Source organism: Pelodiscus sinensis, chromosome 2 (assembly GCF_052426305.1).
Source record: "Pelodiscus sinensis isolate ZL-2025 chromosome 2, ASM5242630v1, whole genome shotgun sequence".
Lineage (NCBI taxonomy): Eukaryota > Metazoa > Chordata > Testudines > Trionychidae > Pelodiscus > Pelodiscus sinensis.
In genome coordinates, this window is record NC_143053.1 from 247,663,997 (window position 1) to 247,676,758 (window position 12,762).

The 12,762-nt window shown below is 47.8% G+C and overlaps 1 protein-coding gene across 2 annotated transcripts in view; it reads left to right on the plus strand.

The window, feature by feature from the left end:
* Positions 1–12,762, plus strand: part of XYLB (xylulokinase) — a 123,345-nt gene that overhangs the window by 25,207 nt on the left and 85,376 nt on the right. For both annotated transcript variants that reach the window (XM_075922828.2, XM_075922825.2), the window contains exons 9-12: positions 6,242–6,360; positions 8,058–8,139; positions 10,446–10,486; positions 10,927–11,042. In XM_075922828.2, coding sequence (XP_075778943.2) covers positions 6,242–6,360; positions 8,058–8,139; positions 10,446–10,486; positions 10,927–11,042 — 358 coding nt within the window. The remainder of the gene's footprint in view (positions 1–6,241; positions 6,361–8,057; positions 8,140–10,445; positions 10,487–10,926; positions 11,043–12,762) is intronic.

The following is a 12,762-nucleotide window of genomic DNA, read 5'->3' on the forward strand; positions in this document are numbered from 1 at the left end:
ACGATGTAGCCTGAGTTATTCCAGTGTCTCAAAAGTGTATAATACACTCTCTTTGTAAAGCTGGGCTGGGTTATTTGGTTTAAATATACCTTACGTACTTACTGTTGGATATGTCTATAAAATGTTAAGACACCAAAGTGCAGAGATCTAGCATATTCTCTCTCTCTCTCTCTATGTATGTAAGAGAGACAGAATGCTTGCAGAAGAGGGGCCGCACTGGCAGTTGGGGTTGTTTCTGCACCCTATGAGCACTGTGGATGGGGGCTGTTTAATAGCTTTAAATGACTTGGAGCAGAGGAGGGTGTTAAGAATTACGGTGTGGCATCTACCTCAGTGCTTGCATATCCAATAATTTCATATACAGTTACCTTCTGATAATACGGCACCTTCAGGAGCCAGGGGGTGCCGGATTATCAAATATGCTGGACCATCGGAAGGGGGGGCTATGAGGAGTCTGGGGTGGAGTGGGGGGGATGTGCCCCATGGTGCTATGGGACCAACCCGGCAGCACCCCAGCTGCTCTGCCCCCAGCTTACCAGAGTCAGCTGCTGGTCAGTTTCAGCAGCGGCTGAATCGGGGAAGCCGGGGGCAGAGCAGCTCCAATTGTCCGGCTGCCCGGAGCACTTCTGGGTTCCAGATGGTGCCGGACCATCAGGAGTGCTGGACCATTGGGTTCCGGACCACTGGAGTTTTACTGTACTTGTATGGGGGATGCAGAGGGGCCATATTGCAGTTTAGTGGTCTGCCAGTTGCTTGGGGAGTGGACTACTTTTCATTCCCTCCCTCTCCAGCCCCACAAAACTCTATGGAGAGCCTGATCGCACAGTCTATGTGCTGAGGGCAAGTTTCATTCTCCCTGTATGTATGCAAGTGTCTAAAGGTCAGTAACACTGAGCAAAATTCCACTGGTTTCAGATTTACCAGTCATTTTGAACAATGACTGAGTTTCTGTCATTGAAAAAAGCAGGTTCTTGGGCTAATTAGCTATAAAAGCAAAAATGTCTTTAGCACAGGATAACATTATTAGTAAGTTAGCAGGATTCACCTCTGGTTATTAAGATGCAGTGAAATATCTAATTAAATATATCTTAGATTAGTACAGGATATGAGCTGTCACAGTTGGTGGTCAGTCGATCATGAGTTTTAAAAATGTTCTTTTTAGCTAGAGGAGAAGCTGGAGCAGTGTAAATGGAGTTACCTCAGCTCTAATCCTGGCTCTGACAGAGAGTCACTTATGTGGCCTTTGCCAATCATTAAGACTGAATTAAAAAAGAATCCAGTAATTCATACATTAAATATGATTTTTGAGGTGCTGAGTACCCACAACTCTCATTGGGTACGTCTACACTACAGCGCTAGTTCGAACTAACTTAGTTCGAATTAGTTAATTCGAACTAAGCTAGTTCGAACTAGCGCATCTAGAACTAAAAACTAGTTCGAACTAGCGTTTTGCTAGTTCGAACTAGCGCGTCCACACTGATTGGACGCAGGGGGGCATTTAAGGGCAGCTGAAACCGGTTCTGGCAGGGCATCAGGTCAGCAGTTGCTTTGTGTGGCTGCTGTCTGAGGCTATCTGAGGCTCGTGCTTAAAGGGACCCCCCCTGGACAGCCGGTTCTCAGCTTTTCCTGCTTGCTTGCCAACCTCGCCGAGGGACAGCAAAGCGTCGGTCTCTGTGCCCGTCTGTGTCGGTGCTTCCCTTCGGGGGGGCCGCCGCAGGTGGCAACATGGAGCCACGGCTCGCCCTGCACCTTCTGGTGCACGTTCTGGACTTGCTGCTGCAAGCCTGCCAGCAATGGCTCGAGGCTGCCTGGCACCACCTGGGGAACGTCAGCCCCCTGCCTCTCCGCCTGGCCGCCCTGGGGGCCGTGGAGGAGCCGCGGCGGCGCCCCGGCACCGGCGTGCCCCGCCGCATCTGGCGTCTGGACACCAGCAGCGACTGGTGGGACCGCATCGTCCTGGAGCGCTGGGACGACCGACAGTGGACCCAGAACTTTAGGATGAGGAGGGACACCTTCCTGGAGCTCTGCGAGTGGCTCGCCCCTGCCCTGCAAAGAAGGGACACTCGCATGAGGCCCGCCATCCCCCTCCAGAAGCGGGTGGCCATCGCCCTCTGGAAGCTCTCCACGCCGGACAGCTACCGATCCGTCGGGAACCAGTTCGGCGTGGGGAGATCCACTGTCGGAGCAGTGCTCATGCAGGTACGGCGCTCGTCGGCCACCGAGCCGGGGGGGAGGGGGGCTGCGAGGAGGGGATGGGCCGCCCCAGGGACAAAGGGGGGGGCGGGAGGAGGCGAAAGCGCCCCGCACCGGAGGGGTCGGGCTGTCCCGGCCGTACTACACGCCGCCAGGGGGGTTGCTTCCGGGAGTGGGGCGCGGGGCACTGCCAGGGCACGCACGCTCCCAGCCACCCGGGCGCCCCACTGATTGACGCTTTGCTGTGTCTCTCTCCGCAGGTGGTCAAGGCCATCAACCGGGCGCTGCTCCGCAGGGTGGTCCGCCTCGCCAACCCGGATGCCGTCATCCGGGGATTCGGCGCCCTCGGCTTCCCCAACTGCGGGGGGGCCATCGACGGGACGCACATCCCCATCCGTGCCCCGGAACACCAGGCGTCCCGGTACGTGAACCGCAAGGGGTACTTCTCCGTCATCCTGCAGGCCGTATGTGACCACCGGGGACAGTTGACGGACATAAATGTGGGCTGGTCCGGCAAAGCACACGACGCCCGGGTGTACCGGAACTCCTCCGTGTGCCAGCGGCTGCAGGACGGGACCTTCTTCCCCGACCGCCACATCAGGGTCGGGGACGTGGACATGCCCGTCTGCCTGGTGGGGGATGCCGCCTACCCACTGCAGCCCTGGCTCATGAAGCCCTACACGGGACACCTCAATCCCTCCCGCCAGGCCTTCAATAACAGGCTGAGCAGGGCCCGCATCGTGGTGGAGGGGGCCTTCGGGCGACTGAAAGCCCGCTTTCGATGCCTCCTCACCCGTCTGGACCTGGCCGAGCACAACATCCCTCCCGTGGTGGCGGCATGTTGTGTGCTCCACAATTTGTGTGAGCGGAAGGGGGAGGCTTTCTTGCCAGCCTGGATGGCTGAGGCTGACCGCATGGCTGGACACTACGGTCAGCCCCGCACCGCCGCCGTCCGGGAAGCCCAGCGGGGGGCCATCCGGATCCGGGAAGCCCTGCGGGAGAGCTTCCAGGTGGAGGAGGAGGAGGACTGACCTCTCCCTGCATGCCCCACCGGGGCCTTCTTCCACCCTACCCCCCCCTTCCCCTTTCCCCTCCCTACCTACTGTCAAATAAAGACACCTGTTTTTCCAACAAAAACGTCTGTTTATTTCACAGAACTGGGGTGGGGGAGGGAGGAATGAAGGTGGGAGAAGGGAGGGGGAAACCTGGGACGAGGGAGCTGGAAGGGGAGGGGAGGGAAGGGAGGAAGGGAAAGGAAAGCTCAGGGGTGGGAGTCTGGGTGCCTCTCCCGTCTCGCCACACTGCGGGTCCGGGGGCGTCGGTGGGGAATGGTTGTGGAGGGGGGGGCAGAGAGGACAGGGGGTGTGGAGGAAGCAGGAGCGGAAGCAGGAGGAGCAGGAGGAGCAGGGGGAGCAAGAGGGGGAGCAAGAGGGGGAGCAGGGGGAGCAAGAGGGGGAGCAAGAGGGGGAGCAGGGGGAGGAGGAAATGGAAAGCGGTCTAGCAGGCTCTGGAGGTGGCCTCGCAGGGCACGGCCCTGCTCCTCCAGGGCCTCCAGACTCCTCTGGCGCAGCCTGAGGTCCTCCTGGACCCAGTGGTCCTGGAGACGGAGCTGTCGGTCCAGGAACCGGAGATGCCGCCTCTGGTAGTCCTCCTGGTTCCTGGCTGTCCTGCTTGCCCGGGCGCGGGCGGCTGCTGCAGGCGGGGTGGTGCGCCCTGCAGTCCCCGGTGCTGCAGCTGTGGTGCAAGAAGACCAGCGGTCAATTACCCCAGGGGCCCAGGTGTGTGAAACCCAGCTCCCCTCTGCAAGGCCAGGGCCCCTGCAGGATCCCCAGCTGCTGCTCCGTAGTGGGCAAGGCCCAGGCGCACGGTCCCGGGGCTCCCTCTCGCCCCAGCCCCCCGTACACATAAGGGGAACACGAGGGTACTCACAGGTGGATGCCTCCCCGGCCTCTGATGATGCAGGCGAGCGGCTCTGTGGGGTGCCTCGGGGGTCCCGGGTCCTGGGAAGGCTGGCAGCAGGCTCCTGGCTCTCAGAGCCCTCTTCCTCCTCCTCGGTGTCCAGGAGCGGTCCCTCTGCCCCGGGGTCAATCACGTCCCGGGGGGCAGGGACGGCATGAGGCCCCAGGATGCGGTCCAGGGCATGGAAGTGGGGGCAGGCCTCCGGGTCAGCCCCTGGCAGGCAGGCCCGGGAGTAGGACTGCCGCAAGTCTTTAATCTTGCAGCGCACCTGCTCCCGGCTGCGCTGGTGGCCCCTGGCGGCCAGGCTGGCAGCCATGCGTCCATAGACGGCCGCGTTCCGGTGGCTAGTGCGGAGATCGTGGACATTTGAGGCTTCCCCCCAAACCTCGATGAGGTCCACGATCTCCGCACTTGACCAGGCGGGCGCCCGCCTTTTGCGCCCCCGGGCAGGCTCCCGGGAGCCGCCAGGCTGGTCGTGGGGAGCAGTGGAGGGCTGGGAGCCCTCGGATGGCTGGCTCATAGTGTGGCAGGTGCAGGCTGTGCAGGCACGGGTGCTGGCAGCCTTGCAACTGGCACAAAGTGAGTAGCCAGCCCGTGGCCCTTTAAGGGCTCCGGGGCCGGGAGGGGGGCAATAGAGTTTCCCTGGTGTTGGCCAGAGTGGCCACCAGGGAAACCTGGGAAGCCTTAGCCTCCCACTAGTTCGAACTAAAGGGCTACACAGCCCTTAGTTCGAACTAGCTAGTTCGAACTAGGCGTTAGTCCTCGTAAAATGAGGTTTACCTAGTTCGAACTAAGCGCTCCGTTAGTTCGAATTAAGTTCGAACTAACGGAGCGCTAGTGTAGCGCATAGGAAAGTTAGTTCGAACTAACGTCCGTTAGTTCGAACTAACTTTCTAGTGTAGACATACCCATTGAGATCAACTCGACTTGAAGACATTCAATAAGTCTGAAAATCATGTCTTAAATGTATAAAACTGAACACTCAAAATTTGTATCACACAAAATTAGAGGTTATTTTTTAAAATTTGGTCCATGACAAATCAGGATCAGTTTTCCCCTTTGGAAAGGGGGTAATAATACAAACATAACCTTACAGGGATTTTAGAAGGATTAATAAGGGCTAAATGATGGACTAAAATCACCCCCCAAGCTAGGTACAAGGCAAAAGTACATACCACCTTTGTAGGAATTCCTGCAATATTGTGCCTCAGGCACAATTCCCTTATGCAAAGAGAATGCAGTTGCTGCATCATCCTTTGATTGCGTGCAGCATGTGCATCTCATTTTGCTGGCTAGTATTGAGGGATTGCAGGTTCTATGGATGTATTCCCCACCTATTTTCACAGTCTAGCCTCACCGGTTGGAGGGCAAGAAGTTTGGCTATACCTGGCCCCTATGCAGTGGGAAAGATTTCTAGCCCTTTCCAAAATGAAAACTACCACAGAGTTGTGCGTTGGTAACAGTACAGCATCCCTGAGCTCTGCCGAGCTGAGACCATTCCATGTCAGTGTAGAAGCTGTAGAAACCATTTTCATATTTAGCTAGAAGCCATCTTGTATATCAGAAACCATTTCAGCTTTTCTCTCAAGCACGTAGACCAGAGTGAACTTTCTGTCACCCCGTGAGAAGAGGCCTACAGGATGGGCTATTGGTATGTGTTAATTGGGCTGGTTAGGACAGGAGATGTACTCCCTCGCACCTGTCCGCCATCTTGTTGATAAAGCTTTGTTTTTCCAAATTTAATTGAGGATTTCTGTAATTAGATGCCCTGACGTCAGACTGTTTGGTTAAAAGTATAAAGATACCAAGATTGATTGTATTAGCAGCTTTACTAGGTCTGGCTCTGCTGTGACCACGTTTAGCTCATGCTGTGCTTTATTAATTAATAAAGCTGCTTGTTAGCTGCCTAAACACAGAAGAGCGTGTTTTTGCTTCGACATCAGTATTAAATGTCCCATGTTTGTGTATAGTTTTTTCTCTGCCTTTAGCCAGGTGAAATCCTCTAATACAGTATCTTTGTTTTCTTTTCATTAACGTAGTCTCATGTTTCAGGGTTTACATCTCATGTTTTTATGCTGTTGTCTCATAGGTTCTGGAATGAATTTACTGCAGATTCATGATAAAATGTGGTCCACTACCTGCCTTAGTGCTTGTGCACCAGGATTAGAAGAAAAGCTGGGACCTGTTGTGCCATCCAGCTCAGTACTGGTATGTGCTTGTGGAGGATAACTGCGGATGAACAAGGCACTGGAACATTTCAGGGGTGTGCTCTGTGTGTAACAGTAGGGTCCTTGTGATCTGTGTTTGTAGAGGGAGGCTGTGCTCCAGTAGTAAGCTCCCCGAGCTGTTCTGACTGACCTAATATGTTCAGGAGTACTATGGAACTGCATTCCAGAGCAGGAGTGCTGATAACTTTGAAAGGATGCACAAGCCCTACTTTGGTGGCTGTTGGCTGTCACTATTTTCCCCAGGGTCTTTGCATGCTGCGGATACAAAGACTAAGATTGTGGTGACCCCGTTAGCAATGCTCAAATGATAGAAGTCTCTCTTCTTTCCTTGCACATCTGCGAACAGTTGTTTGACTTAAGAGTGAATAATACTGTATTTCTAACACTGAAGAAATACGATTATCTGACATTCAAGCTTCTCAAGTGCAGTAGAGTATGGTAGTTATAAAGTTTGAAGGACTCATGCAATAACTTCAGTCAGTTATCAGGTTTATTAAAAGCCCTCTGTTCCCCTAGCATATCTTTGTTATATTGTCAAAACAAATCTGGCTGAATACCTCTTGAAATAGATTGATTTGGTCTGATCAGTACCACCAAAAGAAAGAAGAGTCTTTGGCTGCTATTTGTTGGTTTTGTTATTGGGGAGACATGAAAAAATGGAATCCTTAACCAGAAAATAAAAGATAATCACTGATGAACATTTATATCGTGTGATGGTGATGCATACTAGTTGTGTGTTTGCATATCATTCTGTATTTGTCTCATTTTTAATATTAATATATACGTGGATGGGGAACATGTGCATTTATGTGCTGAGTACCTGGAAGGAGATCTCAAGTCAAAATGCTGCTGTTGGCTTCATTTCAGAATTTGATCTGAGGGAGGTTTTCAGGAGGTTTACTTGTTGGTATCTTATAAAAATGTTAGCTCAAAAATCTCTAAAGCACAACAGTATAAAATAAATGTAAATAGTGATTGTAACTTCTATAGAAGTACTACAGAATTCGGATGTTAAATATCGGTTAATTAAATAGTTGATTAACTTCATGAATTCTTATTGGTTACTCGACTATTCTGTAGTCCCTTGCGGTGAGGCTGGCAGCCAGTGCACTGCATCCCCAATCCCGAGGAGCCCCTTGCCACTCTACACTTCTGCCTCTTTATCAGAGGCAGCCTGTGGGGTCCCAGGCAAGAGCTGGTCTGCGAGGGAAGCCAGTTTAAAAACCAGCTCCCCTCACAGACTGGCTGCCTGTTGCCCCGTGCTGTTGCCTCTGATATAGAGGCAACAGTGCAGGGTGGCAACAGCCCCTGTCCAGTGGGGGTCTGAGCTCCTGGACCCGGTGTGAGCCAGATTGCCTGCCTGCCTGCCTGCCTGCCTGCCCGCCCACCCTCCCGCCCAGCTCCTAATACACTTTAAATGCAGAGTCACAGCATGGGTAGGTCCCAGATCCTGAACAAACTGGGGATGAGCTGGGCTGCTGGCCAGTCTGCTAAAAAAATGTACTGGCAAGGGGGTGGGAGATGCATGTAGCCTATAGCATTAACTGATAAGATTAATCAGTTTATCGGTTACATCTTTGCTACAGAATTAGTTGGCTATCTGAGTTATCGATGTATTTGGCATTGTGGGATTAATTTGCACTTTTCAGCTTTCTTAACATGTTGTTTACTCCTTAGGGCTCTCTTTCTCCATATTATATTCAACGCTATGGGTTTAGTCCAGACTGTAAAGTTGTAGCATTTACCGGTGACAATCCAGGTGAGAGAGTAAACAAATATGCTTCCATAATTCTGTGTTTGAAAATTGAGATTTATTCAGTGCATATTGCAATATACAGATGATCTACAGATGGTGGAAGAATGTCACACACAGGCACCTTTTTCCAACAGCTTTTGTCACTGATTCTTCTGAGATAACACACTTTGTTTGAGATATATAGTGTATAGACTCCAAATGCATCTCATCATCACTGTGCACCTAAATTCTACCTTGATAAGTTTTTGTTTGTCTACGTCTCAGAAACTTCCTTTGCCAGTTAACAGTTTCATTTTAGCTTGAGAAAATCTATTGTTTAAAGAACTTGCTTTTGTCTTCCAAGCCTGAAGGCAGAAACAGAGATCAAAGATTTAATCTTAACTACTAGAACTTTTATTTAGTTAAGCTTTTGGTCCTGTGTGTGAAGGAGAGAACACCTAGTTCAAATAAACATATTTAAAGTAAGACAAACAATTCCCAAACCTTTAAAAAGAAATCTGCCATTAAAATCTGTAAAAAGTTTTAAAAGTAAAATTCTATATACAGGAAATAAACCCTTAAAAAAGTAGCGTATAATTTCACATTCACAGTCCCAAACACTGCATTAATGATACTGCTGTGCTTTAGATAGTTACTCGTGTAGAGTGCATATATTTTTTTGAAAGGGAAAACAATGACCAGAAGACAAATGTCAACACTATAAGATATAGTGCTAAGCCTTCCTTGAAAAAGACATCAGGAGATCAGGCATCAGAGCGCTGGAAAGTTTGTTTTTATTCTTTTAAACTTCCTCATTAATCTCATTGGTGCAGAGATTTTAATGATGCCCTTTATTAAAATTCTAATTAAGAGATAATTGCAGGTCTTCAAAATTCCCTAGTGTCCAAGATGTGCTATATTTATGGAAATACAGGCAGTCCCCGGGTTACATGGATCCGACTGACATCGGATCCCTACTTACAAACGGGGTGAGGCAACCCCGCACTAGCTGCTTCCCCCCAGCAGACCAGGGAGACGCGAAGCTAGAGCTTTCCCCTCCCCCAGCAGACCAGGGAGACGTGGAGCGGCTTTTCTCAGCAGACACCTCAGCTTGAGAATAAAGGACTGAGGGAAGTGAGGTGTGGGAGAATAAAACTGAGCTCTGGAGAAATGTTTGGCTACAGTTTCCCCTACAATATGTACCAGTTCCGACTTACTTACAAATTCAACTTAAGAACAAACCTACAGTCCCTATCTTGTATGTAACCCGGGGACTGCCTGTATATGCTTATGGAAGTTCTGAAAACTCCCATGGACTGGAGTGCAGAAGCACTATTTCTTGAAATTTTAAAATTATTTATCTGTATTACAGTGACCAGGGTAGGAGCTTCTTTTTGCTAGACACTGTACATATGTATAGTAAAAGACAGTTCTAATCAAAATAGACAAGTCATGGAAAATGTAGGCAAAAGGGACTGTCCTTGGTTTCACTTTACAGATGGGGAAATAAGGGAGATTAAGTGATTTGCCCAGTGCAGAATCCTGGGGAATGAGAAAGTATGACATGTCCAAAATGTCTCAGTTCCCTACAACCTGCTTCAGAAAAGTTTTCCATATCTTTTGTCCCAAAACAATCTTAAACCAAGATCTGTTGACACTGCAGATAAGAGGATATGAGCCCCATCATTGCCAGAAGGATTTTATGAGGAGTAACAGTTATTTCGAGAGAGAAGTTGCTGCTACATGGGGCGTTTTATTTTGCAATAATGTGATTTCAAAATGGCCGGACGTGATTATGCTAATTAAGCATGGGATATTTAAATTCTGTGCTTCATCAATTTCGGTACACTACATTTGCATTCCTATCTCGAGATAGGAAGCAAGTGTAGACGTACCCTAACAGCTTTCGTGGGCAAAGACTCACTTCGTCAGATGCATGTAGTGGAAATTCCAGAGGCAGGTATAAATAATACATGCCGAGTCTCTCTCTTTCTCACACACACACTTCTCTCTCTCTTTCTTTAGCTCCCAGCTCTGCCTCTTTTGTCTGGGACCCCATCCCTTCTGGGAGCCCAGATCTGGCCCATGACAACTTCCTAAAATACATGGAGTGGCCCACACCTAATTATTTCCCACCCGTGCCCTATAATGACTAACTTAATATATTTAGGGTGAATGTCTCCAAACCCTCACGCACCACTCAAGTCCATTTTGAAGTTGTGTTTAGGCCTTGGTATGATTTTCTGCACAGAACAGAATGTCATATATAATGTAGCATAAATACTTTGCATGCCTAATTATTAATTGAACTGTCTTCTGTATGTTTTCAGCATCGCTTGCAGGAATGAAACTTAAAGAAGGGGACATTGCGGTAAGTCAATATGCATTAATGAAAAATGTTCGCATCACTGTGATTAAGGTTAGAGATACTACAGAGACTAAAATAGTAACCTGGACAATAACCTTAGGTTCTCAAATAAATCAAAATAGCAAATCTGTTGATTTTCTATATACGGGAGTCAGACCGATTCTCATTGCAGCTGTTTCTAGAGCTGGATGCAGGACTTTAAACAAACTTGTGGAATACCTGTACTTTTAAGATAATTCTCCAAATTTATAAATTGCTGGGTCTCTTTCTCTATCCGGAATGAACTTAATTGGGTGATAACCTTAATCATCATTTGTTACAATAAGAATCCAGTTCATTTAATGGTGTGATTTTAAAAAAAGTTAGCAGTAATAATAAATAGATTTAATTTAATGTCTATATTGCCTCCCATTTTATAAGTCTGCAATTATCTTCTTCTCCAGATTAGCCTTGGTACAAGTGACACATTGTTTCTTTGGATTCAAGAACCAACACCTGCCTTAGAAGGTCATATTTTCTGCAATCCTGTTGATTCTAAAGCTTATATGGCACTTTTATGGTAATGTCCGTTTACATATTTTTTCTCTTATGTTAAAAGTCAACAAAATATTTCTCGTTCCCTTTGCAAAATGATAATGAATAAAAAGTTCAATATTCTGTACAGTGTATTACAACATTTGCCTCAACATTGTGACAGTCCCATTTTTAATTTGGGAAGCAGGAGCTGCAGAATTGTGAGGAATAAGTTCTGGTGCCAATATAATGGATGGGTTAATTTTTGTATAATTTGAAGTGGCTGAGCAAGAATCTAAGGCAATTTATTAAATTTAGATGAATGGAAATCAAATTCATGGTAATGGTTTAGGGGCTAAATCCTTGACCCAAAGCATGTAATCTTTGCACTATTAGTACAAAAGGGACATAACTGTACTTTAAATAGGTATCTGGAGATGTCTCTTTCATAGATGGGAAGAACTGTGGTTGTTCTGTGACATGCTGGGTGTGTAACTGAAATGTGATCCTATGATGTTGAAATGGCCCCTAGGACAACCCTGAGACTGCTCTAATTTTTCCCAGGGAGATCGTTTGGCCCGTAGGCAATGACAAGGTCAAAGAAGAAGAGAAGGCCTTTGTCTGTCCCATCAGTTGCACCAAGTTAGAGACTTTTAAAGCACTGTAAGGGTATGTCTACACTAGCCCCCTAGTTAGAACTAGGGAGGCTAATGTAGGCATTCGAAGTTGCAAATGAAGCCCGGGATTTAAATATCTTAAATGTATACCCCAAATTAAAAAACATAGCAAGAGACCTAAAAAAGAGTCACCGTGGCTTAACCACCATGTAAAAGAAGCAGTGAGGGGCAAAAAGGTATCTTTTAGGAAGTGGAAGGCCAATCCTAGTGAGAGAAATAGAAAGGAACATAAACACTGTCAAATCAAGTGTAAAAATGTAATAAGAAAAGCAAAAAAAGATTTTGAGGAACAGCTAGCCAAAAACTCAAAAAGAAATAACAAAATGTTTTTTAAGTACATTAGAGGCAGGAAGCCAGCTAAAAAACCTGTGGGTCCCCTAGATGATCGAGCTATAAAAGGAGCAATCAAGGACGATAAAGCTATTGTGGAGAAACTAAATGATTTCTTTGCTTCAGTCTTCACGACTGAGGACGTTGGGGAGATTCCCGAATCTACACCGTCCTTTGTGGATGATGAATCTGAGGAACTGTCCCGGATTGAAGTGTCATTAGAGGAGGTTTTGGAACAAATAGAAAAACGTAATGTTAACAAATCTCCGGGACCGGATGGCATTCATCCAAGGGTTCTAAAAGAACTAAAATGGGAAATTGCTGAGCTATTATCTGTAGTTTGTAACCTATCCTTTAAATCGGCTTCCGTACCTAATGACTGGAAGGTAGCCAACGTGACAGCAATATTTAAAAAGGGCTCTAGAGGCTATCCTGGCAATTACAGACCGGTAAGTCTAACTTCAGTACTGGGCAAATTAGTCGAAACAATAGTAAAGAATAAAATTGTGAAGCATGTAGAAGAACATAATTTATTGGACAAAAGTCAACATGGTTTCTGTAAAGGGAAATCCTGTTTTACTAATCTGTTAGAGTTCTTTGAAGGGGTTAACAAACATGCGGACAAGGGGGATTCAGTAGATATAGTATACTTGGATTTTCAGAAAGCCTTTGACAAGGTCCCTCACCAAAGGCTCTTGTGTAAATTACATGGCAATGAGATAAGAGGGAAGGTCCTTTCTTGGATTGAGAACTGGTTAA